Source organism: Heptranchias perlo, chromosome 6 (genome assembly GCF_035084215.1).
Source record: "Heptranchias perlo isolate sHepPer1 chromosome 6, sHepPer1.hap1, whole genome shotgun sequence".
Classification (NCBI taxonomy): domain Eukaryota; kingdom Metazoa; phylum Chordata; class Chondrichthyes; order Hexanchiformes; family Hexanchidae; genus Heptranchias; species Heptranchias perlo.
The window spans coordinates 2,705,910-2,733,527 of record NC_090330.1 but is presented as its reverse complement, the minus strand read 5'-3'; the positions used below and the strand labels follow the sequence as shown (position 1 = coordinate 2,733,527).

The window sequence follows — 27,618 nt, the reverse complement described above, 5'->3', positions numbered from 1 at the left end:
TTAAGTCGCTCCTTAAAACCCACCTGTTTGATGAAGCCTTTTGTCACCCCTCCGAACACCTCCTCCTTTGACTCGGCCTCCGTTTTCCCCTACGCTCCTGGGATGTTTTCCTATGTTAAAGGCGCTATATAAATGCAAGTTGTTGTTCTCTGTCTCTGTACCACACCAGGCAGTGCATGGAATAACTGAGCCATTGGACTAGCTGTCCAATATATACTTTGCCTGTGTAAAGCACTGTTGCCCTCTGTTGTCTGTGTACTTTGCAGGGCTGAATGTAATGTGTTGGTCACTATCTGGCAGGGGCGAGAGGGGTGTTGTGTGGGGACTGTTAAGTGGTGACCAGCTCACAGTACCTGACCCGGTGCCCCAGTAATGTCAGCTTAATGCTCTGAAAGCTGTAGGTTAAACAGAGCTCACACAAACGCAGGCATTGTGATAAAAGGGTCCGGGAGCGGACGGCCTTTTAAACAGTAACAGATTGCACTGCCACTGTTTGGTATCGGGGCTTCAATCAGATAGCGACAGTCTCCCTATTGTTGGGCGGAGAGATTTGGGGTGGGGGGGGAGGTGGTGGGACGGGGAGGGGGAGTTGGCGGGGGGGAGACGAGAGAAAAAAAAAGTTCAAGTTTCTCGTCTTTCTCTGTTTCTGGAGACCCACCTGTTGAGGGTGACAAACAGAGCGTGCTCCGAGCTGGGGGAGGGCAGGGGACATGCTGAGCCCAAACTCAAACATAGCCTCTGGCACTTGTGGGTTTCAGACTGACGTCTCGCGGCCGCTCACCCAGAACACTGGGCAAGGACGAGGCTAAGTGTTGTAGAGGAGACATCTGGCAGGAGATCGTGCCGAACTTTGCAAGCGGGCTTGTGTGGTTTAAAAATTGAAGTGAAAAGGGGAGCTGGGTGACCGACGTTTTATGTGTTTAAAATGTATTATTTTTCTAGCGACATAGGAACATAAGGAGGCCATTCAGCCCCTCGAGCCTGCTCCGCCATTCATTGGCTGATCTGTATCTTAACCCCGCCGTGGTTCCGTAACCCTTAATAACCCTCACCCAACAAAAATCGATCAATCTCCGTTTTGAAATTTTCAGTTGACCCCCAGCCTCAACAGCTCTTTGGGGGGAGAGAGTTCCAGATTCCCACCCCCCTTCGTGTGAAGAAGTGCTTCCGAAATCTGTCTGAAAGAAATAAGAACTCCCATTTATATCACGATCTCAGGACGTCCCAAAGCGCTTTTCAGCCAATGAAGTACTTTTTTTTTGAAGTGTAGTCACTGTTGTAATGTAGGAAACGCAGCAGCCAGTTTGCGCACAGCAAGATCCCACAAACAGCAACGTGATAGTGACCAGATCATCTGTTTTTGCGATGTTGGTTGAGGGATAAATATTGGCCCCAGGACACCGGGGAGAACTCCTCTGCCCTTCTTCGAAATAGTGCCATGGGATCTTTAAATCCACCTGAGAGGGGAGGCCAGGCCTCGGTTTAACGACTCATCGGAAAGACGGCACCTCCAACAGTGCAGCAGTCCCTCAGTACTGCACTGGGAGTGTCGACATAGATTTTGTGCTCAAGCCTCTGGAGAGGAGTTTGAACCCTCGACCTCCTGACTCCGAGGTGAGAGAGAGAGAGTGCTACTGCCTCGTCATTCAGTATTTTAAAATACAAGTTCCCTCCCCTGAAGACGCTGCCTCTCGATCCGGTGCCAGTTTCACAGGCACCAGCCCCCCCTCACCCCAGTACTTCACCCACCCTTCACTCGCTGCGCTAAACACCCGAGTGTCGTCAGGTTATTTCACCGTGTGCGGCTATCGCGGCTGAGCTCCTGCCCGTGCGCGCATGGCAGCCTGGGTTCCCACTGGTTTGCCAATCAGCCGCAGATTCCTCTGATCAAACATCGCCGTTCGCTGATCTTACAGCAAATCCTCTCCCCAATAGGCCCTCCCCCCCCCCCCCCCCCCCCCACCGATGTCCAGACCATCCCCGGCCTCGGTCAGCCAATGTGTCAGTGTCGGGGAGGTAGGGGGCTGGAGAGGTGCAAAAAATTCAACTGGAAAAGGGTAATGGGATGTTGGCCTTTATCTCAGGGGGCCTGGTATACAAAGGGGGCAAAGTGATGCTTCAGGTGTTTAAAGCTCTGCTCAGACCCCATCCGGAGTCTGCGTTCAGTTCTGGGCCCCGCACCTCGGGAAGGATGTATCTGCCCTCGGAGGGGGCGCAGCGCGGATTCACCAGAATGACACCGGGGCTAAAAGGGTTAAATTACGAGGCCAGGCCTGACTGTAATTTTAAGGTTGTGCCCCTTGCTTTCGATTCCCCCACCTGAGGAAATAGTTTCTCTCCACCCTATCGAATCGCTTTATCATTTTAAACCTCGATTAGATCACCCTTCAATCTTCTGAACTCGAGGGAATACAAACCAAGTTTATACAACCTGTCCCCATAACTTAACCCTCTATGTCCCGGTATCACACTGGTGAGTTTGTGTGTGTGTGTGTTATATACTTTCAAGTTATTTCAATAGGATATGCCAGATGTATGGGGTGGGGGATTAGATCTGTGACTCCAATAGATGGCTTCCTACTGAATGTAACAGTATCACTTAACACAACAGAGTCTGCAGCATTGGACAGATGGACTCCATCTGTGTCTGGTGTGGGAGGCTCTGTCAACATCACAGGTAACCAGCCACCTCCACTAGTCTAACACAGCTGTTAGGTGTCATAGTAGGTGAGGCACAGGAGGAGGCCATTCGGCCCATCGTGCCTGTGTCCCTTTGAAAGAGCTGTCCAATTAGTCCCACTCCCCCGCTCTTTCCCCATAGCCCTGCAGATATTTTCCCTTCAAGTATTTATCCAATTCCCTTTTGAAGGTTACTATTGAATCTGCTTCCACCGCCCTTTTAGGCAGCGCATTCCAGATCATAACAACTTGCCACGTAAAAAAAATGTTTCCTCGTGTTGCCTCTGGCTCTTTTGCCAATCACCTTAAATCTGTGTCCTCTGGTTACCGACCCTCCTGCCACTGGAAACAGTTTCTCTTTATTTACTCTATCCAAACCCTTCATGATTTTGAATACCTCTATTAAATCTCCTCTTAACCTTCTCTGCTCTAAGGAGAACAATCCCAGCTTCTCCAGTCTCTCCACATAACTGAAGTCCCTCATCCCTGGTACCATTCTAGTAAATCTCCTCTGACTCCTCCCGATCTCTGTAACCTCGGTGTCAATTTTTTGTCTGATAATCGCTCCAGTGAAGCGCCTTTTACTACTTCAAAGGTGCTATATAAACGCAGGTGGTTGTTGTTGTTCCTGTCTACCAGTGCTGTCGCGGGGGGGCCTGCTCCATCTCAGCAGCCCGTATCCTGCTGTCCCTTTCCTCTTCTGGAGCTTCCTGTTCCTCCGTCTTTCTTCTTTGATCCTCGTGCGGGACCTGGCTGCAGGCGTGTGTGTGCCATCGGGACTGACCTAGTCTCGCCTCTTGTGTCCCGCCACCAATGGTTTGCGTTTAGGGAATCTGCTGCTTGTCACCTTTCCGGATTGTTAACCATTTTTCTCACTGAATCGTTGGCCGTCCGTGTCCCCGTGCCTGCCTCCAGTACGCCTGCTCCCCATCCCACTCTCTTGCTGTTATAAGTAACCGTGCAGCTCCCGGCCATCAATTAGTTATTTGTATAGTTTTTTTTTAAGATTTCATTTGTAGGAGATGCTGCACAAATTGATTTTTTAAAAATGTCTTATTTTTTTTAATCCATTCTCGGGATGTGGGCGTTGCTGGCAAGACCGCCATTTATTGCCCATCCTTAGTTGCCCCTGGTACAACGGAGTGTCTCGCTCGGCCACTTCAGAGGGCAGTTAGGAGTCAACCACGTTGGTGTGGGGATTGGAGTCACCTATAGGCCCAGACCGGGTAAGGACGGCAGGTTTCCTTCCCTAAAGGGCATCAATGAACCAGTTGGGTTTTTACAACAATCCGACAGCTTCATGGTCACTGCCACGTTTGAGAACAATACAGGTGTTCAAAATCATGAGGGGTTTTGATAGAGTGAATAAGGAGAAACTGTTTCCAGTGGCAGGAGGGTCGGTAACCAGCGGACACAGATTTAAGATGATCGGCAAAAGAACCAGAAGGGGAGATGAGGAGAATTTTTTTACGCAGCGAGTTGTTCTGATCTGGAATGCGCTGCCTGAAAGGGCGGTGGAAGCAGATTCAATAATAACTTTCAAAAGGGAATTGGATAAACACTTGAAGGGGAGAAAATTTTCAGGGCTACGGGGAAAGAGCAGGGGGTGGGACTAATTGGATAGCTCTTTCAAAGGGCCGGCTCAGACACGATGGGCCGAATGGCCATACTGTATGATTCAGTGGTGGGATTTGTTCTTACGGTGTCTGGATTTCTTGTCCAGTAACGTAACCAGTAGGGTAACGGAGTCGTGTCCATTGGTGAAAGGGGTTGGTGGGGAAGGGCCTGGGTAATTTAGTTGTGCTCACGTTACCGCACTGACCTCGCTGCATTGCCTTTCCTGCAGGTTGCTGTCCAGTGGTGTCCCCACCTCACATCGGCACAAGCTGGGTTGGACCCCACTGATGGTCGCAGCCATGAACAAGAACCACAGGTAGGATCTGCCGATCTCCTTCCCGCCCCCCCACCCCACCCCACCCCACCCCACCCCGGTCCGGGGGTGCCTTCCTGGGCCTCCTAGGTGTGCGGCACGGAACCTTGTGGAAAGTGTAACTCCCCGTCCTCTGTCTGTCCCCGTTAATCTACCTCGCGCTGCTGGTACTAGCGGTGTCTCGATCGATGGTTTATCCGCTACTGAGGCAAAAAGTGCTGGGAGCAGCCCTTCCCTAAGCTCCAGGCCCGCAAATTGGGTACAGTAGTGTAATGGTTGTGTTACTGGACTAGAAAGTTCCGTTCACCCATCACCCCCTGTGCTCGCTGACCAAATTGGCTCCCGGTCCGGCAACGCCTCCATTTTAAAATTCTCATCCTTGTTTTCAAATCCCTCCATGGCCTCGCCCCCTCCCTATCTCTGTAACCCTCCTCCAGCCCTACAGCCCTCCGAGATCTCTGCGCTCCTCCAATTTTGACCTCTTGCGCATCCCCGATTTCCATCGCTCCACCATTGGCGGCCGTGCCTTCAGCTGCCTCGGCCCTAAGCTCTGGAATTCCCTCCCCAAATCTCTCTACCTCTCTCTCCTTTAAGACACTCCTTAAAACCAGCTTTGACCAAGCTTTTGGTCACCTGTCTTAATAATTATGTGGCTCGGTGTCAAATTTTGTTTGATAATCGCTCTAGTGAAGCGCCTTGGGATGTTTTACTACGTTAAAGGCGCTATATAAATGCAAGTTGTTGTTATAATCCAGCGAACTTGAGTTCAAATCTCGCCATCAAAGTGACGCTCCGATTTTCTGAGGGGTGCAGATTTCACTCAGTCTCTTGGCTTCCAAAGCACAGAAATAAGTGTGCGTGATCTTCTAGTACAGATTTCAGGTGAACGAGTAAACTGTGAAATCCTCTCTGTGCTGAAACAGTAGGCTCTGATTCTAGGTACAGTGCAGTGGAATCTCGATGTAGTGATCAGTTTGGCAAATAGTGCACATGATCATTATATCCCTCTGACCACTAAGAACGAAGGCAGGTCCCCATTTATAAAATCACTCCAGGCTCCCAATCACAAGATTGTCCCACAGTCCTATTCATAAAATCATCCCAGGTAACCTTTCATAAAATCATCCCCGGTCGCCGTGCTTAAAATCGCCCCCCGGTCGCCGTGCATAAAATCGCCCCCCGGTCCCCATTCATGGAATTGTCTCAGGTTGCCATTCATTAAAGAGCAAAATCGGTCACTAACGTGCCAGTTTCAGTCAGAGTACTCGATACGGATCATGCTGACCCTGATCTAGGTGCACTCCTGCACGGTGTTACTTCAGATCTTCACTTCCATTGCTCCTCGTAACAGGAGACACCAGTCTGGAGAGTCGGCTGGTGATGGGAGGGTGGCAGTGTTGGTGAATCACTGTACAAGCCCAGTTTGACCACTCTCCAATGCCTCCTCTTGAACCTGTACCTGCTTTTGTTGCCCGTTTCCATAAGGAATTGGCTAATTCTTCTTCATCTTCACGTGATGACTGAATTCTGACTGATGGGATCAGTAAGTTCGAGTTCTCCCAACACTTGCCTGTACCAGCCTCCCGGGTTACAGTCCGGCCTAAACCCCAACCAGTCCAAAACACTCTCACCTGCTTCCTGCAGTAAGTTTGACTCATCCATGGCCGGAGGTTATTGGCTCCCTGTCCCCTGACACATTGAATTTAAAATCTTTTTCCTTGCCTACTGGTCCCTTCTCGACCTTGCTCCTCATTATCTCTGCAACTTCCTCCAGCATTGTTGGCCGCTCTTCCAACCCCACCTCCCTCGTGTGCCGTCTCTCCACTCTGCCTTCAGCTGCTTCAGCCCAACCTCTGGAACTCTGTCCCTAAACCCTTACACCTTGCTGCATCTCTCAATGTTTCTTGATGACTTAGATAACACAATAGAGAGCCATTTATCCAAGTTTGCCAATGACGCAAAGATTGGTGGCATAGTAAATAGTGTAGATGGGAGCATAAAATTACAGAGACATTGATAGATTACCTGAGTGGGCAAAACTGGCAGATGGATTTCAACGCAGACAAGTGTGAGATCATCCATTTTGGACCAAAAAAGGATCGAACCGAGTATTTTTTAAATGGTGAAAAGCTAGAAACAGTGGAGGTCCAAAGAGATTTAGGGGTCCATGCACACAGATCACTAAAATGTAGTGGTCAGGTATAAAAAATAATCAAAAAGACTAATGGAATGTTAGCTTTTGTGTCTAGAGAGGTAGAATATAAAGGGGAGGAGGTTTTGCTCCAGCTGTACAAAGCCCTGGTTAGACCACATCTGGAGCACTGTGTACGGTTCTGGGCACCGCACCTTAGAAAGGATAAATTGGCCTCGGAAGGAGTGCAGCGCAGATTCACCAGAATGTTACCAGGGCTCCAAGGGTTAGATTATGGGGAGAGATTACATAAACTAGGCTTGTATTCCCTGGAATATAGGCGGTGAAGGGGGTGATTTGATTGAGGTTTTTAGGATACTGAAAGGAATTGATTGGGTAGATAAAGAGAAACTTTTTCTGCTGGTGGGGGAGTCTCGGACAAGGGGATATAACCTTAAAATCAGAGCCAGGCCGTTCTGGAAAGAAGTTAGGAAACACTTCTTCACGCAAAGGGTGGTAGAAGTGTGGAACTCACTCCCACAAAAAGCAGTAGATGCTAGCTCAATTAATAATTTTAAATCTGAGATCGATAGATTTTTGCTAGCCGAGGGTATTAAGGAATATGGAGTCAAAGCGGGTGGATGGAGTTAGGATACAGATCAGCCATGGTCTCATTGAATGGAGGTACAGGCTCGAGGGGCTGAATGGCCTCCTCCTTGTTCCAGGAAGCTGTGGAAGCTACATCATTAAATAAATTTAAAACAGAAATAGACAGTTTCCTAGAAGTAAAGGGAATTAGGGGTTACGGGGAGCGGGCAGGAAATTGGACATGAATTTAAATTTGAGGTTAGGATCAGATCAGCCATGATCTTATTGAATGGCAGAGCAGGCTCGAGGGGCCGATTGGCCTAGTCCTGCTCCTATTTCTTATGTTCTTATGTGGCTTTTTAAAAGAAACTGGATCACTGTTGATTAGGGAGGATGAATGAAAGGAGACGGACTGCAGACTCAGGCTGTGTGCTCTTCACACGCTTATGCATGCATCGGTGAGGGGGGGGTGGGTGGGTGGCAGAGGACAGTTTTCTCCGAGTGCCGTGGGTTCTGACTTAACAAGAGGGCGGGGAGGTGGGGGGCGGAGGAAGGCGGGGACCCCGATCTGTTTCTACACTGAAATCCAATTTTGAATTGTGAGCCTCTGCGCAAACTTGCTTTCAAGTCTCGCTGACCCTGGAAAAAAAAGAAACCCACCCTCACTGTCTCCAGTTCATAAGCGAAAGGCTTTAGTGATTCAGAACAAGAGCAGCGCCAGACTGGGAGACAAAAGCGGCTGTGTCCACTCTGGGCTGACGCAGTGCGAGCACGTGCACCCAGTCCCTGTGCGGTGGGAAACGTCTCCACTTCTCTTATTTATTTTATTTGTTTTTTTTTGATGTCCTTCAGTCGCTATCTCTCTGAGTGTGTGTGTGTGTGTGTGTGTGTAACCTCTTCAGAAACCAGCCTTTGATGGCTCCCAGTTGTAAAAAGGCGGGGGTGGGGGGCTGCGGTGGGAGGGGTTCGTGGGCCTCACCGGGGAGACGTCCCTGTTCGTGTCGCTTTGAAGTCCGAGCGAGTCTGTTTGCGATTCGAGAGAGATGGAAAGAGCCAGAGAGAAAAGTCGAGGCTGAGCGGATAAAAAAAAAACGTCTTTTGGTCTCTTTTTCACACAATGAGCAGCAGTGAAGTGTGACTGTTGTCCACTCTTGCATCTGGCTGTTGGAATGCGGCAGGTTTGAGGGCAAAGGATTGAGGGGAAAGCCTCGAGTTTATCTCAGTACCCATCGTTGCACTAATCCCCTCGTCGGGTCAGGATCAGTGCCTGTGTATATATTTATATATATATATTTTTTTTTAACTTGGAACATAAACCGATGGAGAAACAAAAAAAATGCACAAAATATAATCGGGCTGTGTTTCTTTAATACAAAAGGCAAAATCTACAGTTGTTAGAAATCTGCAATAGAACGCTGGAAAATGATGGAAATACACAGCAAGAGGCAGGTTAATGTTTCAGCTGTGCACCCATCGTCAGAACTTTATTTGTCAGCGATTAATCCCTTTCCCCGAGTGACACCACCTTACACGGGTACGGTAGTTGCAGTTGGCTATGTTACTGGACTAATAATCCAGAGGACATGAGTTCAGATCCCACCATTGGCAGTTTGAGAATTTCGATTCAGTTTAAAAAAGAAATCTGGAAATATCAGGATCAGTAAAAGCGACCATGGGGCTGTCGGTTTGTCGTAAAAACCCAACTGGCTCACTGATGTCCCTTTAGGGAAGGAAACCTGCCGTCCTTACCCGGTCTGGGCCTATACGTGACTCCAGTCCCCACACTTAGTTGACTCTTAACTTCCCTCTGAAGTGGCCTAGCAAGTCCCTCGGTTGTATCAAATTGCTACCAGGGGTTCAAGAAGAAGGCCCACCGCCATCTTCTCAGGGCAGCTAGGGATGGGCAATAAATGCCGGCCTTGCCAGCGACGTGCACATCCCGAGAATGAACCGTTAGGATCATTGCATAGTTCTCTCATTTGAAACGCAGTCTGTAAGAAAGAACAAGTTTGTGTGCGTCCAGCCGTTCCCACAGGGAGCAGCAATCTCCCTGGCTCACCACACACAACGACCTTGTTCCTCCTGCTTAAGATCAATTCTCCTTCCCCTCCCATCCCTCGCCCCCCCCCACCTTGGGTCCTCCACCCCCCCTCCAGTCCCTCGCGTCCCCGCACCCCTCGTTCTCCCTTTTGTTATTTCTCTATCTTTCTCATTGGCTCCCCCTCTCTTTCACTCTTTATCTCTTGCTCGCTCTCGCTCTTTCTCTCCTTCGCTCGCTCTTTCTCTCCTTCGCTCGCTCTTTCTCTCCTTCGCTCGCGCTCTCCCTCTCTTTTTCTCTCTGTTCGCTGTCTCTGTCGTTCACTCTGTCTCTCGTTTACTCACTCTCCCCATCTCTTGCTCTCGTTGCTGCTCTCTCTCGTTCGCTCTCTCCTGTGCGCTCTCTCTCATTCTTACTCTATCTCATTCTTACTCTCTCTCACTGTGACTCTCGTTTGCTCGCGCTCTCTCTCTGTCTCGTTTGATTTCTCTTTCTCGCCCTCTCGCCCTGTCTCTTACTCTCTCCCTCTCCCTCTCCTGGTTGCCCTTGAGAAGATGACATCGTTGTGGTTATTCAGAACCTGTGCAGATTCTCCCTCCCTTCCCGACCCATCAGTCCCCTTGACTCCCCCTCTTTCCCCCCCCCTCTCCTCCCCCCCCTCTCCTCCCCCCCTCTCCTCCCCCCCTCTCCTCCCCCCCCTCTCTTCCCCCCCTCTCTTCCCCTCCCTCTCTTCCCCCCCCTCTCTTCCCCCCCCTCTCTTCCCCCCCCTCTCTTCCCCCCCCCCTCCCTTCCCCCCCCTCTCTTCCCCCCCCTCTCTTCCCCCCCCTCTCTTCCCCCCCCTCTCTTCCCCCCCTCTCTTCCCCCCCCTCTCTTCCCCCCCCTCTCTTCCCCCCTCTCTTTCCCCCCCCCTCTCTTTCCCCCCCCTCTCTTTCCCCCCCCTCTCTTTCCCCCCCCTCTCTTTCCCCCCCCTCTCTTTCCCCCCCTCTCTTTCCCCCCCCCCTCTCTTTCCCCCCCCCTCTCTTTCCCCCCCCCTCTCTTTCCCCCCCCCTCTCTTTCCCCCCCCCTCTCTTTCCCCCCCCCTCTCTTTCCCCCCCCCCCTCTCTTTCCCCCCCCCTCTCTTTCCCCCCCCCTCTCTTTCCCCCCCCCTCTCTTTCCCCCCCTCTCTTTCCCCCCCCCTCTCTTTCCCCCCCCCCTCTCTTTCCCCCCCCTCTCTTTCCCCCCCCCTCTCTTTTCCCCCCCCTCTCTTTCCCCCCCCCTCTCTTTTCCCCCCCCTCTCTTTCCCCCCCCCTCTCTTTCCCCCCCCTCTCTTTCCCCCCCCCCCCCCCCCTCCCCCCCCCTCCCTCCCCCCCCCCCCCCCCCCCCTCCCCTCCCCCCCCCCCCCCCCCCCCCCCCTCCCCCCTCCCTCTCCCCCCCCCCCCCTCTCTTTTCCCCCCCCCTCTCTTTTCCCCCCCCCTCTCTTTTCCCCCCCCCTCTCTTTCCCCCCCCCTCTCTTTCCCCCCCCCTCTCTTTCCCCCCCCCCTCTCTTTCCCCCCCCCCCCTCTCTTTCCCCCCCCCCCTCTCTTTCCCCCCCCCCCCTCTCTTTCCCCCCCCCCCTCTCTTTCCCCCCCCCCTCTCTTTCCCCCCCCCTCTCTTTCCCCCCCCCTCTCTTTCCCCCCCCCTCTCTTTCCCCCCCCCCTCTCTTTCCCCCCCCCTCTCTTTCCCCCCCCCTCTCTTTCCCCCCCCCCTCTCTTTCCCCCCCCCCTCTCTTTCCCCCCCCCCTCTCTTTCCCCCCCCCCTCTCTTTCCCCCCCCCCTCTCTTTCCCCCCCCCCCTCTCTTTCCCCCCCCCCTCTCTTTCCCCCCCCCCCTCTCTTTCCCCACCCCCCTCTCTTCCCACCGCCCCCCCCCCCCCCCACCCCTGCAAATAACCCTCATGTTCCCTCTGCCGTCTATGCAGCTGCCCTCTCAGGGCCCCCCGACAGGACTGCAGTCCCCACTTTAATTTAATTGTGGTGCCTGCTTTACACAAAGAAGCATCTGCCGATGATGTTACTGTCTTGCCGCTGGAATGGATCGCAAGCTGGCTACAAAACAGAAAACAGAGAGTAGGGGTTAAGGTTAGCTACTCAGACTGGCAAAAGGTGGGAAGTGGTGTTCCACAGGGACCGGTGCTGGGACCACTGTTATTCACAATCAATGATTTGGACTCGGGAATCGGAAGTACAGTTTCAAAATTTGCGGACACCACCAAATTGGGGGGTGTAGTTAATACAATGGAAAAATTCATCAAAATGCAAGAGGACGTTAATAAACTTGCAGAATGGGGCATGTAATTGGCAAATTAATTTCATATTTATAAGTGTGAGGTGGTGCATTTTGTAAGAAAGAATAAGGAAGCCACATACTGCTTGGATAATAAGAGTCTAAATGGGGAAGAGGAGCAGAGGGATCTGGGGGTACAGATACACAAATCACTAAAAATAGTGACGCAGGTTAATAAGGCCATAAAAAAAAGCAAATCAAGCACTGGGGTTCACTTCTAGAGGGATAGAATTTAAAAGCAAAGAAGTTATGTTAAACTTGTATGGAACCTTGGCGAGACCACACTTGGAGTATTGTGAACAGTTCTGGTCTCCATATTATAGAGGCACTGGAGAAGGTGCAAAAAAGATTTATTAGGGTGATACCAGAACTGAGAGGACATCCTTATCAAGAAGGCTGAACAGTCTTGGGCTCTTCTTCGCAGAAAAGAGAAGGCTGAGGGGTGACCTAATAGAAGTCTTTAAAATAGTGATAGGGTTTCATAGGGTGGACGTAGAGAAAATGTTTCCACTTGTCGAGGAGACCAAAACTAAAGGTCATGAATATAAAATAGTCCCGTTCACCCATCACCCCTGTGCTCGCGGACCTACATTTGCTCCCAGTCCGGCAACGCCATGATTTTAAAATTCTGATCTTTGTTTTCAAATCCTTCCATGGCCTCGCCCCTCCCTATCTCTGTAACCTCCTCCAGCCCGACAACCCTCCGAGATCTCTGCCTTCTTCTAATTCTGGCCTCTTGCGCATCCCCGATTTTAATCGCTCCACCATTGGCGGCCGTGCCTTCAGCTGCCTGGACCCTAAGCTCTGGAATTCCCTCCCTAAACCTCTCCGCCTCTCTCTCCTCCTTTAAAACGCTCCTTAAAACCTACCTCTTTAACCAAGCTTTTGGTCACCTGTCCTGATATCTAATTATTGTGGCTCGGTGTCAAATTTTGTCTGATTCTGCACCTGTGAAGCGCATTGGGATGTTTTTACGACGTTAAAGGCACTGTATAAATGCAAGTTGTTGTTGTGATTGTTGACAACAGGCATCCCATCTCTGGTTGTGTGTGTTTTGATCAGTGTGGTGACGGTTGTGTGTGTTTTGATCAGTGTGGTGACGGTTGTGCGTGTTTTGATCAGTGTGGTGACGGTTGTGCGTGTTTTGATCAGTGTGGTGACGGTTGTGCGTGTTTTGATCAGTGTGGTGACGGTTGTGCGTGTTTTGATCAGTGTGGTGACGGTTGTGCGTGTTTTGATCACAGTGTGGTGACGGTTGTGTGTGTTTTGATCAGTGTGGTGACGGTTGTGTGTGTTTTGATCAGTGTGGTGACGGTTGTGCGTGTTTTGATCAGTGTGGTGACGGTTGTGAGTGTTTTGATCAGTGTGGTGACGGTTGTGCGTGTTTTGATCAGTGTGGTGACGGTTGTGCGTGTTTTGATCACAGTGTGGTGACGGTTGTGTGTGTTTTGATCAGTGTGGTGACGGTTGTGTGTGTTTTGATCAGTGTTCTGACGGTTGTGTGTGTTTTGATCAGTGTGGTGACGGTTGTGTGTGTTTTGATCACAGTGTGGTGACGGTTGTGTGTGTTTTGATCAGTGTTCTGACGGTTGTGAGTGTTTTGATCACAGTGTGGTGATGGTTGTGCGTGTTTTGATCACAATGTGGTGACGGTTGTGTGTGTTTTGATCACAGTGTGGTGACGGTTGTGTGTGTTTTGATCAGTGTGGTGACGGTTGTGAGTGTTTTGATCAGTGTGGTGACGGTTGTGTGTGTTTTGATCAGTGTGGTGACGGTTGTGTGTGTTTTGATCACAGTGTGGTGACGGTTGTGCGTGTTTTGATCAGTGTGGTGACGGTTGTGCGTGTTTTGATCAGTGTGGTGACGGTTGTGCGTGTTTTGATCAGTGTGGTGATGGTTGTGTGTGTTTTGATCACAGTGTGGTGACGGTTGTGCGTGTTTTGATCAGTGTGGTGACGGTTGTGCGTGTTTTGATCACAGTGTGGTGACGGTTGTGCGTGTTTTGATCACAGTGTGGTGACGGTTGTGCGTGTTTTGATCAGTTCGGTGACGGTTGTGTGTGTTTTGATCAGTGTAGTGACGGTTGTGCGTGTTTTGATCAGTGTGGTGACGGTTGTGCGTGTTTTGATCACAGTGTGGTGACGGTTGTGCGTGTTTTGATCACAGTGTGGTGACGGTTGTGCGTGTTTTGATCACAGTGTGGTGACGGTTGTGCGTGTTTTGATCACAGTGTGGTGACGGTTGTGCGTGTTTTGATCAGTGTGGTGACGGTTGTGCGTGTTTTGATCACAGTGTGGTGACGGTTGTGCGTGTTTTGATCACAGTGTGGTGACGGTTGTGCGTGTTTTGATCAGTGTGGTGACGGTTGTGCGTGTTTTGATCAGTGTGGTGACGGTTGTGTGTGTTTTGATCAGTGTGGTGACGGTTGTGTGTGTTTTGATCACAGTGTGGTAACGGTTGTGTGTGTTTTGATCACTGTGGTGACGGTTGTGTGTGTTTTGATCAGTGTGGTGACGGTTGTGTGTGTTTTGATCAGTGTGGTGACGGTTGTGTGTGCTTTGATCAGTGTGGTGACGGTTGTGTGTGTTTTGATCAGTGTGGTGACGGTTGTGTGTGTTTTGATCACAGTGTGGTAACGGTTGTGTGTGTTTTGATCACTGTGGTGACGGTTGTGTGTGTTTTGATCAGTGTGGTGACGGTTGTGCGTGTTTTGATCACAGTGTGGTGACGGTTGTGCGTGTTTTGATCACAGTGTGGTGACGGTTGTGCGTGTTTTGATCACAGTGTGGTGACGGTTGTGTGTGTTTTGATCACAGTGTGGTGACGGTTGTGCGTGTTTTGATCACAGTGTGGTGACGGTTGTGTGTGTTTTGATCACAGTGTGGTGACAGTTGTGCGTGTTTTGATCACAGTGTGGTGACGGTTCTGTTAGCCGCTGGTGCCGACCCTGACCTGGGAGACGGATTCAGCAACGTGTACGAGACGTCGAGGGAGAAACGCATCCACTCTCTGGAAGGTATGCAGTTTGGCTGCGTTACTCTGCGCGACGAAGCAACTGCCCCTATTCTAACTCACAACAAGTCCCGTTCACCCATCACCCCAGTGCTCGCTGATCTGTGTTGGTTCCGGTCCAGCAACGTCTCGATTTTAAAATTCTCATCCCTGTTTTCAAATCTCTCCACGGTCTCGCCCCTCCCTATCTCTGTAACCTCCTCCAGCCCTCCGAGATCTCTGCGCTCCTCCCATTCTGGCCTTTTGAACGTCCCCAATTTTCATCACTCCACCATTTGCGGCCTTGCCTTCAGCTTCCTAGGCCCTAAGTGCTGGAATTCCCTCCCTAAACCTCTCCGCCTCTCATCCTCTCTCTCCTCCTTTAAATCGCTCCTTAAAACCGAACTCTTTGACCAAGCTTTTGATCATCTGTCCTAATACCTCTGTATGTGGCTCGGTGTCAAATCTTATCTGATTACGCTCCTGCGAAGCGCCTTGGGACGTTTTATTACATTAAATACAATTTGTCGTTGTTACCGTGCAAGGCGCTACAAGATTCCGAAATTATCCCAAAAAGAAAAATTTGTTTGCTTCAGCTCCTGGACGCTGAGAAGCGCAGCCTTCAATCAGTTGTAGTCACAATATTGAGTGTTGTCTTAAGTGTGTCATTCCTCCCCTCTGAGTCAGAAGGTCATGGGTTCGAGCCCCACTCCACAGACTTGAGTACATAATCTAGTCTGACACTCCCAGTGGAGTACTGAGGGAGTGCTGCACTGCCGGAGGTGCTGTCTTTCGGGTGAGACCTTAAACCAGCGACGCCAACATCGCATGAACGAATAAAAAAAAAACGAGCCCTCTCAGGTGGATATGAAAGCCATTATTTCGAAGAAGAGCAAGGGAGTTCTCCCCGGTGTCCTGAGCCAATATTTATCCCTCAATCGACATCACTAAAACAGATTATCTGGTCATTATCTCATTGCTGTTTGTGGGAGCTTGCTGTGCGCAAATTGGCTGCCGCGATTCGTACAGTGATTACACTTCAGAAAGTACCTCATTGGGACGTCCCAAGGTCGTGAAAGGCGCTACAGAAACGCAAGTTCTTTCTTTATCTTAAATGCAGAAAAACAAAAATCACTAATCGATCGCAAGCTGACGTTTATCCAACCCCCCACCACCATCACACATCTCCCGACGCAAGCTACTTCCTTGCGAGGTCTTATCTTGATGCGGTACTGAGCCACAAACACACACCAGGGAGGCCCTGACGAAGGGTCAGTGTAGGGTCGAGCTACTGTGAGGAAGGTGACTGAAGTACCCCCGAATGAGCTCGGATCTTCAGAAAGGGAGGGGGGAGTAAACTATGTTTGTCAGCGTGGAGGGAAATACGTCGCAGGCGGATTCGGACAGTCGCACCCAAACCGGCCCTGTCCTTGCCCGGCGTCCACTGGACATTGCCAATGACCAATGGCACAGGGGACCTCGTTGATTTTTTTTTTCTCGTTCCCACCCCCTCACCCATAACAACAACAACTTGCATCTATATAGCGCCTTTAATAGAGTAAAACGTCCCAAGGCGCTTCACAGGAGCGATTATCAAACAAAATTTTGACACCGAGCCACATAAGGAGATATTTGGACAGATGACCAAAAGCTTGGTCAAAGAGGTAGGTTTTAAGGAGGAGAGAGAGAGACACAGTGTTTTAGGGGGGGGGATTCCAGAGGTTAGGCTCGAGGCAGCTGAAGGCACGGCCGCCAACGGTGGAGCGATTAAAACCGGGGATGCGCAAGAGGCTAAAATTGGAAGAGCGCAGAGATCTCGGAGGGTTGTAGGGCTGGAGGAGGTTACAGAAATAGGGAGGGGGCGAGGCCATGGAAGGATTTGAAAACAAGGATGAGAATTTTAAAATCGAGGCATTGCCAGTCTGGGAGCCAGTGTGCGTCATAACCCGAATGCATGGCTCCAGCTGTCAGCCCTGGTTGAGATCAGCTAACTCGGTACAGACACGGAGGGAGGATATTGGAGACTTTGGTCTCCACATTAATCTCACACCAGCACATTTTTTAAAAAAAACCAAACAAACAAACAAGCAGATTGACAGCGCTCCTCCTTTCTTCACTCTTCGTGGGATCTTGCCATGCGCAAAATGGATGCCGCACTTGCCAAACGTGGTGCTTCAAAGCAGCTCGTTGTACGTGAGGCTCTTTAGAGGCATCCGCGATAGTCGTGACAAAGCCCGATATGAATGCCGGTCTTTTTAAAAAATATTATTATTAGAAGCCGCCCCAGTTTTAAAACAAAAAGAGCTGGGTTCAAATCCAATAAGTTTAATTCATGTCCAAACTCCAGATTTTATTTTTTTCCCCCATACCTGCCTTCATTAAGCGAATGAAATCTGAGAATAGTTGGCGCTAATTTTCTTTTCCCTGATTACGATTTATTTATTGTTTCTGTTTATTCTCCCTCTCCCTCCCCTACCTCTCCTTTTTGTTTTTTTTTCTTTAATGTACAAATGTTACGGAAATATTGCCAGCATCTGTTTCGATGGCAGCAGAGACAAAGAGGTGAAATTTTCCAGCCAGCCCTGGTGATGGATGATGCACAAGCTCGGGGCTGTCACTTTATTGAGTTTTCTGTAGTTATCTCATGCACAGACATTTTTTACAAATGATGACTGCTCTGTCACGTCAAACCATGGGGGAAACCAATAATAACATTTTAATCTTTTTATAGCGGAGGCTGCTAGTAGCCGAGATTCATCTTCCGTGGCAACTGCTGTTCATTACACTTTCTTCGTCTGAAATAAAAGGGGGTCTTCGCCCAGCAAATCATTTTAAAAAAAAACACACGCACGAAACAAAACCGTTGGGCAATCGATTTCTTTGAGATATTTCTTCTTACCAAACGCATAAACAGCAATACATAACAACAGACAAAAAAAACCCATAGCCGAAGCGAAGAGCTGGGCAGAGACGCCTTGGGGTGGTGCCATGGGATCAGTGACCCCCCTCACCAACCCAACACGCTGATTTGCTCCTCCGATTTTAGGACGTCAAGGCCCGGGAGAGGGCACGGGGGAGATTTACCAGAATGGTACCAGGGAATGAGGAGCTTCAGTTATGTGGAGAAGCTGGGATTGTTCTCCTTAGAGCAGAGAAGGTGAAGGGGAGAAAGAGAGAACTTGCATTTCTACAGGGCCTTTCACGACCTCAGGACGTTCCAAAGCTCTTTACGACCAATGAAGTACTTTTTGAAGTGTAGTCGCTGTTGTAATGTAGGAAATGCAGCAGCCAATTTGTGCACAGCAAGATCCCACAAACAGCATTGAGGTCAATTACCATATTATCTGTTTTAGTGATGTTGGTTGAGGGATAAATATTGGGCAGGACGCTGGGGAGAGGGCAAACGTGGGCCTCGGTTTTACATTTCATCCTGAATGACGTCACCTCCGACAGTGCAGCATTCCCTCAGTACTGACACTGGGAGCGTCAGCCTGCATAATGCGGTCAAGATTTCTCCAGTCCCTCCGTGGCTGTTTTGGGAGCGCGCACAGGGGGCATATTTACAATGGCGTTTGTCAAATTCTGCCGCCCTTCTTCTCCGCAGTGCTGGTGACTCGAGAGGACGAGTTCAGCAACCGCCTGAACACGCGGGCCAGCTTCCGCGGCTGCACCGCACTACACTACGCCGTCCTGGCTGACGACCTCCGGACCACCCAGTTGCTGCTCGAGGCCGGTAAGTAATTGTCCTCAAACTCTCTCGTGGCAAATTTTAAATCATAGAATCTTCCAGCACAGGCGGAGGCCATTCGACCCATCGTGCCTGTGCCAGCTCTTTGAAAGAGCTATCCAATTAGTCCCACTCCCCTGCTCTTTCCCCATAGCCCTATAAATGTTTTCTCCAAGTATTTATCCAATTCCCCTTTGAAAGTTACCACTGAGTCTGTTTCCTCCACCCTATCGGGCAATGCATTCCAGATCATTACAACTCACGGCATAAAAAAATGTCTCCTCTCCCCTCTGGTTCTTTTGCCAATCATCTTAAATCTGTGTCCTCTGGTTATCGACCCTCCTGCCACTCGAAACAGTTTCTCCTTATTTACTCTATCAAAACCCCTCATGATTTTGAACACCTCTATCAAATCTCCCCTTAACCTTCTCTGCTCTAAGGAGAACAACCCTAGCTTCTCCAGTCTCTCCACATAACTGAAGTCCCTCATCCCTGGTCCCTTGGTTTAATTTCCTTTCCAATTCAAGATACACAAATTTTTGAAGGTGGGGGACTTTAATCTTCGTATAAACCGGGCAAACCAAATTGGCAAAAGTAGTTTGGAGGACAAGTTCATGGAATGCATCCGAGACAGTTTCCTAGAACAAATTGTCGAGGAACCAACTAGGGAACAGGCTATTTTAGATCTAGTATTGTGTAATGAGACAGGGTTAATCAGTAACCTCATAGTAAGGGATCTTCTGGGGAAGAGTGATCATAATACAATAGAATTTCACGTTGAGTTTGAGAGTGACGTAGTTAAGTCCGAAACTAGGGTCTTAAATTTAATCAAAGCCAATTATGTAGGTATGAGGGGCGAATTGGCTAAGGCAGATTGGGAAATTAGATTAAAAGATATGACAGTAGATAAGCAATGGCGAACATTTAAAGAAATAATTCATAATTTACAACAAATATACATTCCCTTGAGGAATAAAAACTCTACGGGAAAAGTAATCCAACCATGGCAAACTAGAGAAGTCATGGATAGTATTTTAGAATCATAGAATGGTTATAGGCAGAAGAAGGCCATTTGGCCCATTGAGCCCGTGCCGGCTCTTTGTAAGAGCAATCCAATTAGTCCCATTCCCCTGCTCTTTCCCCGTGGCCCTGCAAATTTTTCCCTTCAAGTATTTATCCAATTCCTTTTTGAAAACCACGATTGAATCTGTTTCCACCTCCCTTTCAGGCAGCACATTCCAGATCATAACTACTTGCTGCATAAAAAAGTTTTTCCTCATGTCGCCTTTGGTTCTTTTGCCAATCACCTTAAATCTGTGTCCTCTGGTTCTCGACCATTCCGCCAATGGGAACACTTTCTCTCTATTTACTTTTATCTAAACCCTTCATGATTTTGAACACCTCTATCAAATCTCCTCTTAACCTTCTCTGCTCTAAGTATTAGATTAAAAGAAGAGGCTTACAAATTTGCCAAAAAGAGTAGTAAGTCTGAGGATTGGGAGGGTTTTAGAAATCAGCAAAGGATGACCAAGAAATTGATAAAGAGGGAGAAAATAAAATATGAGAGTAAACTAGCAAAAAAATATAAGAACCGATTGTAAGAGCTCCTACAAGTAAGTAAAAAGGAAGAGATTAGCTCAAGTAAATGTGGGTCCCTTAGAGGCAGAGGTAGGAGAAATTATAATGGGGAATAAGGAAATGGCAGAGACGTTAAACAAATATTTTGTATCTGTCTTCACAGTAGAAGACACAATAAACATATCGGAAATAGTGGGGAGCCAAGGGTCTAATGAGAACGAGGAACTTAAAGTAATTATGATTAGCAAAGAAAAAGTACTGGAGAAATTAATGGGACTAAAAGCCGACAAATCCCCTGGACCTGATGGCCTACATCCTAGGGTTCTAAAAGAGGTGGCTGCAGAGATAGTGGATGCATTGGTTTTGATCTTCTAGAATTCCCTAGATTGTAGAACGACTGCAGTGGATTGGAAGGTGGCAAATGTAACCCTGCAATTCAAGAAAGGAGGGAGAGAGAAAACAGGGAACGACAGGCCAGTTAGCCTGACATCAGTAGTCGGGAAAATGCTGGAATCCATTATTAAGGACGTAGTAACGGAGCACTTAGAAAATCATAATATGATTTGGCAGAGTCAACATGGTTTTATGAAAGGGAAATTGTGTTTGACAAATTTATTAGAGTTTTTTGAGGATGTAACTAGCAGGGTAGATAAAGGGGAAACCAGTAGATGTAGTGTATTTGGATTTTCAAAGGCGTTGGATAAGGAACCACACAAGAGGCTGTTACACAAGATTAGGGCTCATGGGATTGGGGGTAATATATTAGCATGGATAGAGGATTGGGTAATGGACAGAAAACAGAGAGTAGGAATAAATGGGTCATTTTCAAGTTGGCAGGCTGTAACTAGTGGAGTGCCGCAAGGATCAGTGCTTGGGCCTCAGCTGTTTACAATATATATCAATGACTTAGATGAGGGGACCGAGAGTACCGTGTCCAAGTTTGCTGACGATACAAAACTAGGTGGGAAAGTAAGCTGTGAGGAGGACGCAAAGAGGCTACAAAGGGATACAGACAGATTAAGTGAGTGGGCGAGAAGATGGCAGATGGAGTATAATATGGGGAAATGTGAAATTATCCACTTTGTTGGGAAGAATAGAAAAGCAGAATATTTTTTAAAAGAAATGTTCTAAGAAATGTTGGTGTTCAGAGGGATTTGGGCGTCCTTGTACAGGAATCACAGAAAGTTAATATGCAGATACGGCAAGCAATTAGGAAGGCAAATGGTATGTTAGCCTTTATTGCAAGGGGGTTGGAGAATAAGAGTAAGGAAGTCTTGCTGCAATTATATAGGGCACTGGTGAGACCACACCTGGAGTACTGTGTACAGTTTTGGTCTCCTTACCTAAGAAAGGATATACTAAGGAAGGGGATACAACAAAGATTCACTAGATTGATTCCTGGGATGAGAGGGTTGACCTATGAGGAGAGATTGAGTAGAATGGGTCTATACTCTCTGGAGTTTGGAAGAATGAGAGGTGATCTTATTGAAACGTAAAAAATTCTGAGAGGGCTTGACCGGGTAGAGGCTGAGAGGCTGTTTCCCCTGGCTGGAGAGTCTAGAACTAGGGGTCATAATCTCAAGATAAGGGGTCGGCCATTTAGGACCAAGATGAGGAAAAATGTCTTCACTCAGAGGGTTGTGAATCTTTGGCACTCTACCCCCAGAGGACTGTGGATGCTGAGTCATTGAGTATATTCGAGACTGAGATCGATAGATTTTTGGACACTGAGGGAATCAAGGGATATGGGGATAGGGCGGGAAAGTGGAGTTGAGGTAGAAGATCAGCCATGAATGGCGGAGCAGGCTCGAGGGGCCATATGGCCTACTCCTGCTCCTTTTCTTATGTTTTTAAGCTGACGGTGACTTCTGATCCTAAATTAGAATGGATGATTTGAATAATTTGTTCATTGGTGGGAAATTACTGGATACTCAGATACAAATGTTATTTTCCTGCTAATTGGATTGTGTGTATTTTTTTCAAACTGCACACTTGCATTATGTATTTTGTTGTTCAGCACTTGCTCATTGTGTATTTGAAATCAACTTCAAGTTCCTCTGTAAATTTTGACCTCGTAGGACTTAGAAACTAAAAGTGTGAGTTTGTTTCAGTTCATCAATCCTATTGACTTCTGACAGTTGAGCGGACTCACTTTAACTCCCTACCTGAAAGGTATCGGGCCGGAACTTGCTGAAAAAGTAACGGTGTGTTAACGACGCACGCCGTCATTAATGTGCAAATCGGCCGGCAAGTTCAGGGGATTAAGAGACACGCCGTGAGTTGCGAATGTCCAGAACTTGCTGTTCGATTTACGCAGCTCGTCCGTTAGCTTCGCAGAAATGACATCTCGCCCTCAGCCTCCCTGTTATTTTTAAGAATTTGCTGGATTTACACATTAATTGCCTGTTAAACTTGCCACAGAAAGTTGAGTCTACTGATTAACCTCTTATCAACATGATAATTGTTAATGCAGTGCCATCAGCCTCTCTGGCCCAGAAAGACAACTGCTTAAACTGTTCAATCTCATTCCTTCAGGTAGTGAATTGTTGTTGGAGATTTTAAAAGTGTCAAATTTTAAACTTTAAACGTTTTTGTTCTTACTTTTCCTTTCTGTCTCTTTTTTGCTCTCTCTTAATCCAATCTTTCTTTCCCTCTCTTTATTTCTCTCTCTCTACCTGATTTGACTCTATTTCCTTCTCTGTCGTTCCTTTGCTTATTTCTCAATCCTTAAATCTCGTTGTTTAAGGAGGTGGTGTGTTGGTCCTGTCGTTCACTGAGGTCCCAGATGCCTCATTGCCCTCGCCGCGCCCTTTATCAGCTCGCACTTCCAGCAAGTTAGAGCGCAAAAGATTTTTGAGCTGAATCATAGAAGTTTACAACATGGAAACAGGCCCTTCGGCCCAACATGTCCATGTCGCCCAGTTTATACCACTAAGCTAGTCCCAATTGCCTGCACATATAGAATCATAGAAGTTTACAACATGGAAAAAGCCCAACTAACGACGCATGTTGTGAGGTGCCCCACTCCAGCAAGATCTGGGCCAGTATTTGTTAGGTTACATCGTGTTATGTTACACTAATATCAAAAGTCGCACAAGAGAACAAAACTACTAAATCTGGTTTACCAATGACCTGAATTTGTTCGTCAAGTCTGAAACGACTATTCCGTCTATTCAGAAGAAATGCTTACCAAGGGTGATTGACCCAGTAAGTGCTTCCTCGCCACACGTATCAACATCTGTCGATTAATTCGGTCTAGTGCCTGGTTTATGTTCATCGTACTACTGCTTCACAGTCCAGAATCACTCGATGTAACGCGGGGAAATCGTTTCAGAAACAGTAAGTGGGGAGAGGCCAGGAGGCAGTGAGAATGAGAGAGAGAGAGAGAGAGAGAGAGAGAGAGAAATAAAGGCAGCGTAAATGAGGGAGGGCGACGGAGAGAGAAAGAGGTAGAGAAAGGGAGCAAAACTGTGTGAGAGGCTTACAGAGCATTACAACATCTGTAATATATTAAAAATCTCATGAATTTCCTAGCTACAAAACCTAACTTCCTGTTACCATGCTTTTGTCAACTTTTTTTCCATTATCAATTCCTAGGCCCACATTTATAATGGCATCTGCCTCTGTAAACATGTCACGTTGTAATTGCACCCTCCCGCCAGTGGTGGCACTGTTGTACCTTAGTCTGCCATCTTGCAGCTCTTCAGTCTGTCCTGCAGAGAAACTATTGGGGCAGAAATTGCTCCGAGCAGCGAGGCGACGCTCATCGCAGCTCCTGCGAATTAAATTAACGAAAATACTTACTGCGGGCTCTGTGACTTCGAATTGCTTGAATTTGAACTTTAAAAAAAAAATTGCACTATAAACCCAACCTCCGAGCGGCGGGAGTTGCTGCTCGGCTGGAAAAGTCCATGAGATTCAGGCTGTGTTGCTCAAACAGGCAAACAGACTTCATTCACCAAAAGTTAGTATTCTGTATGACATTGTAAATAAAAATTTTAATTTTTTTTTGTAAAAAGCCAAAGAAATAGTTGAATTAAATTAAAGAGACAGAAGGGAAAAGTAAAAAAAAAGTTAATGACCAAAACTATTAAAATAAGAAGGAATATGAGACTCCACATTTTTAAAAGTTAATTTCTAGTTGTTTGACAGTCATTAAGACTCACCGCACTGATAAAACTTAGTTCAGTCCTGTATTTTTAAGCGTACCTGTTTGGTGGCGTAATTAGTTACTTTCCAGCTGGGCAGATAAGCAAGTTGGCGCTTTATCACTGATTTCTCTGATTGCAGCGTGCGATGGCCCCTTTAATTCGAAGCTGTCACATCACCAGCGAGCCGCTGGAAGCGAGCTCCGGATTCCCGCGTTTCACTGCGCACGTGCGAACGCGAGAATTTGCTCCTTCAATTTGCCACGAACGACGGAGAGCGCTGTTGAGCTCCTCCGTTATTTAGGGAGCAATTTCCAGCCCATTATGTTCGACCCAACTCTGCTTCCCCAATTGCATAAGTTTCGCTTTTTAACTGTAAATAATAATATAAGACTCAAACTATTATACAAAAATAAAGACCGAATGTATGGCGTTCAAATGGGGTTTGAATTATGCCCTGCAATTCCACAAGTGCGGTGGCAGAATTGCAGAAGTAAAGCCAGTTAATTACTCACATTAGGGAACATCCTGCTTACCTCAGAAAGGGAACTACAACTAGTTTCGAAGAAACTGAATCTTCACATAAGACAAGTGCCCCAGAAAGTTCCTTTGAGGAAAATGAATAAAATCTGAACGACAACTACTATTTTCCTCTTTGGGGCAACCACTGCCATTCAATTAGATCATGGCTGATCTGTACCTTAACTCCATCTACCCACCTTGTTTCCGTAATCATTAATACCCTTTGCCTAACAAAAATCTATCAATCTGAGTTTTGAAATTTTCAATTGAACCTCAACAGCTTTTTGGGGGAGAGAGTTCCAGATTCCCATTCCCCTTTGTGTGAAGAAGTGCTTCCTGACATCACCCCTGAACGGCCGAGCTCTAATTTTAGAGCGAGGCCTAGATCTGTAACTAAATTTCAAACGCATTCAGCTAATCTTAAAAAGAACCATTGCTGCCTCCTGTTCATGTGCAAACAACAAACCACAGCAAGCAGAAAGTAACATTTGATTGGTCTCGACAGTCTCGACTACTACCCCATAGTTGCTCTCATTGGTCGATATTCACAACCTCCAATCCCAGCGTGAAAAAACTAACATTTCCGACCAACCACAAACGTCCTGACACACGGCTGGAAAAGGTGACTGTCGTCTCAAAACTGAAATAACAACCCATTATAGTATGTACTGTATATAATATATATATAATGCCAGTGTAGTGTTAGATAGCAATAGTTCAACCACAATGTGGTGTAATATCAGTGTGACAGTCCCACTATAAAAGGGTGTAATATCAGTGTGACAGTCTTACTATAATAGGGTGTAATGTCAGTCATTGACAGTCTTACTATAATAGGATGTAAAGTCAGTCATTGACAGTCTCACTGTAATAGGGTGTAATGTCAGTCATTGACAGTCTCACGATAAAAGGGTGTAATGTCAGACATTGACAGTCTCACTATAATAGGATGATGTAAGTCATTGACAGTCTCACTATAATAGGGTGTAATGTCAGTCATTGACAGTCTCACTATAATAGGGTGTAATGTCAGTCATTGACAGTCTCACTATAAAAGGGTGTAATGTCAGACAGTGACAGTCTCACTATAATAGGGTGTAATGTCAGACAGTGACAGTCTCACTATAATAGGGTGTAATGTCAGACATTGACAGTCACAGTATGTGAACATACAAACATACAAATTCTGAGCAGGAGTTGGCCATTCGGCCCCTCGAGCCTGCTCTGCCATTTGATAAGCTCATGGCTGATCTGATTGTGACCTCAACCCTACTTTCCCATCTACCTACTATAACCTTTGACTCCCTTGTTAATCAGGAATCCATCTAACTCAGCCTTAAAAATATTCAATGACCCTGCCTCCACCGCTCTCTGGGGAAGGGAGTTCCACAGACTCACGACCCTCAGAGAAAAAATTTCTCCTCATCTCCGTCTTAAATGGGAGACCCCTTATTTTTAAACTGTGGCCCCTAGTTCTAGTCTCTCCCACAAGGGGAAACATTCTCTCAGCATCTACCCCTTCTAGTCCCCTCAGGATCGTATATGTTTCAATAAGATCACCTCTCATTCTTCTAAACTCCAGTATATACAGGCCCAACTTGTCCAACCTTTCCTCATAAGATAACCCGCTCATCCCAGGAATCAGTCGAGTGAACCTTCTCTGAACCGCCTCCAAAGCAATTATGTCCTTTCTTAAATAAGGACATATTTAAGAAAGGACATCTTTCTTAAAAGATGTGTTTTCTTAAATATGTAAGTGAGGAACTTATAACGTTTACAATCACCAGGGAAAGGGTTCTGAAAAAATTATTAGTACTAAAAGCATTCAGTATTCTAGATGTGGTCTCACCAACGCCCTGTACAACTGTAGCAAAACATCTCTACTTTTATATTCCATTCCCCTTGCAATAAATGACAACATTCCATTTGCCTTCCTAATCACTTGCTGTACCTGCATACTAACTTCCTGTGATTCATGTACTAGGACACCCAGATCCCTCTGTACCTCAGAGTTCTGCAATCTCTCGCCATTTAAATAGCATACTGCTTTTCTATTCCTCCTGCCAAAGTGGGCAAGTTCACATTTTCCCACATTATACTCCATCTGCCAAATTTTTGCCCACTCACTTAACCTAGCTATATCCCTTTGCAGACTCCTTATGTCCTCTTCACAACTTACTTTCCTACCTACCTTTGTGTCATCAGGAAATTTAGCAACCATACATTCGGTCCCTTCATCCAACTCATGGATATAGATTGTAAATAGTTGAGGCCCCAGCACTGATCCCTGTAGCACTCCACTCGTTACATCTTGCCAACCTGAAAATGACCCATTTATGCCTACTCTCTGTTTCCTGTTAGCTAACCAATCCTTTATCCATACTAATATGTTACCCCCTATACCATGAGCTCTTATTTTGTGTAGTAGCCTTTGATGTGGCACCTTGTCAAATGCCTTCTGGAAATCCAAGTACACCACATCCACAGGATCCCCTTTATCCATGTTGCTTGTTACTTCCTCAAAGAACTCTAATAAATTAGTCAAACACGATTTCCCTTTCACAAAGCTGTGTTGACTGTGCCTGATTGCATTGAGATTTTCTAAATGCCCTGTTATAACCTCCTTAATAATAGATTCTAGCATTTCCATTATGACAGATGTTAAGCTAACTGGCCTGTAGTTTCCTGCTTTCTGTCTCCCTCCTTTCTTGAATAGAGGAGTTACATTTGCTATTTTCCAATCTGATGGGACCCTTCCAGAATCTAGAGAATTTTGGAAAATTAATACCAATGCATCTACTATCTCTGCAGCCACTTCTTTTAAGACCCGAGGATGAAGTCCATCAGGACCTGGGGACTTGTCAGCTTTTAGTTCTAATAATTTTTTCAGAACCCTTTCCCTGGTGATTGTAAATGTTTTAAGTTCCTCCCTTTCACCTCTTGATTCACAATTATTTCTGGCATGTTATTTGGGAATGGCATGTTAC

General features: G+C 47.2%; 1 protein-coding gene across 1 annotated transcript in view; it reads left to right on the top strand.

Moving 5' to 3' along the window:
* Positions 1–27,618, top strand: part of clpb (ClpB family mitochondrial disaggregase) — a 94,712-nt gene that overhangs the window by 7,805 nt on the left and 59,289 nt on the right. Inside the window, 3 exon segments of the mRNA XM_067985600.1 lie at positions 4,526–4,612; positions 14,578–14,681; positions 18,261–18,389. Of these exon segments, the coding sequence (XP_067841701.1) occupies positions 4,526–4,612; positions 14,578–14,681; positions 18,261–18,389 (320 nt within the window).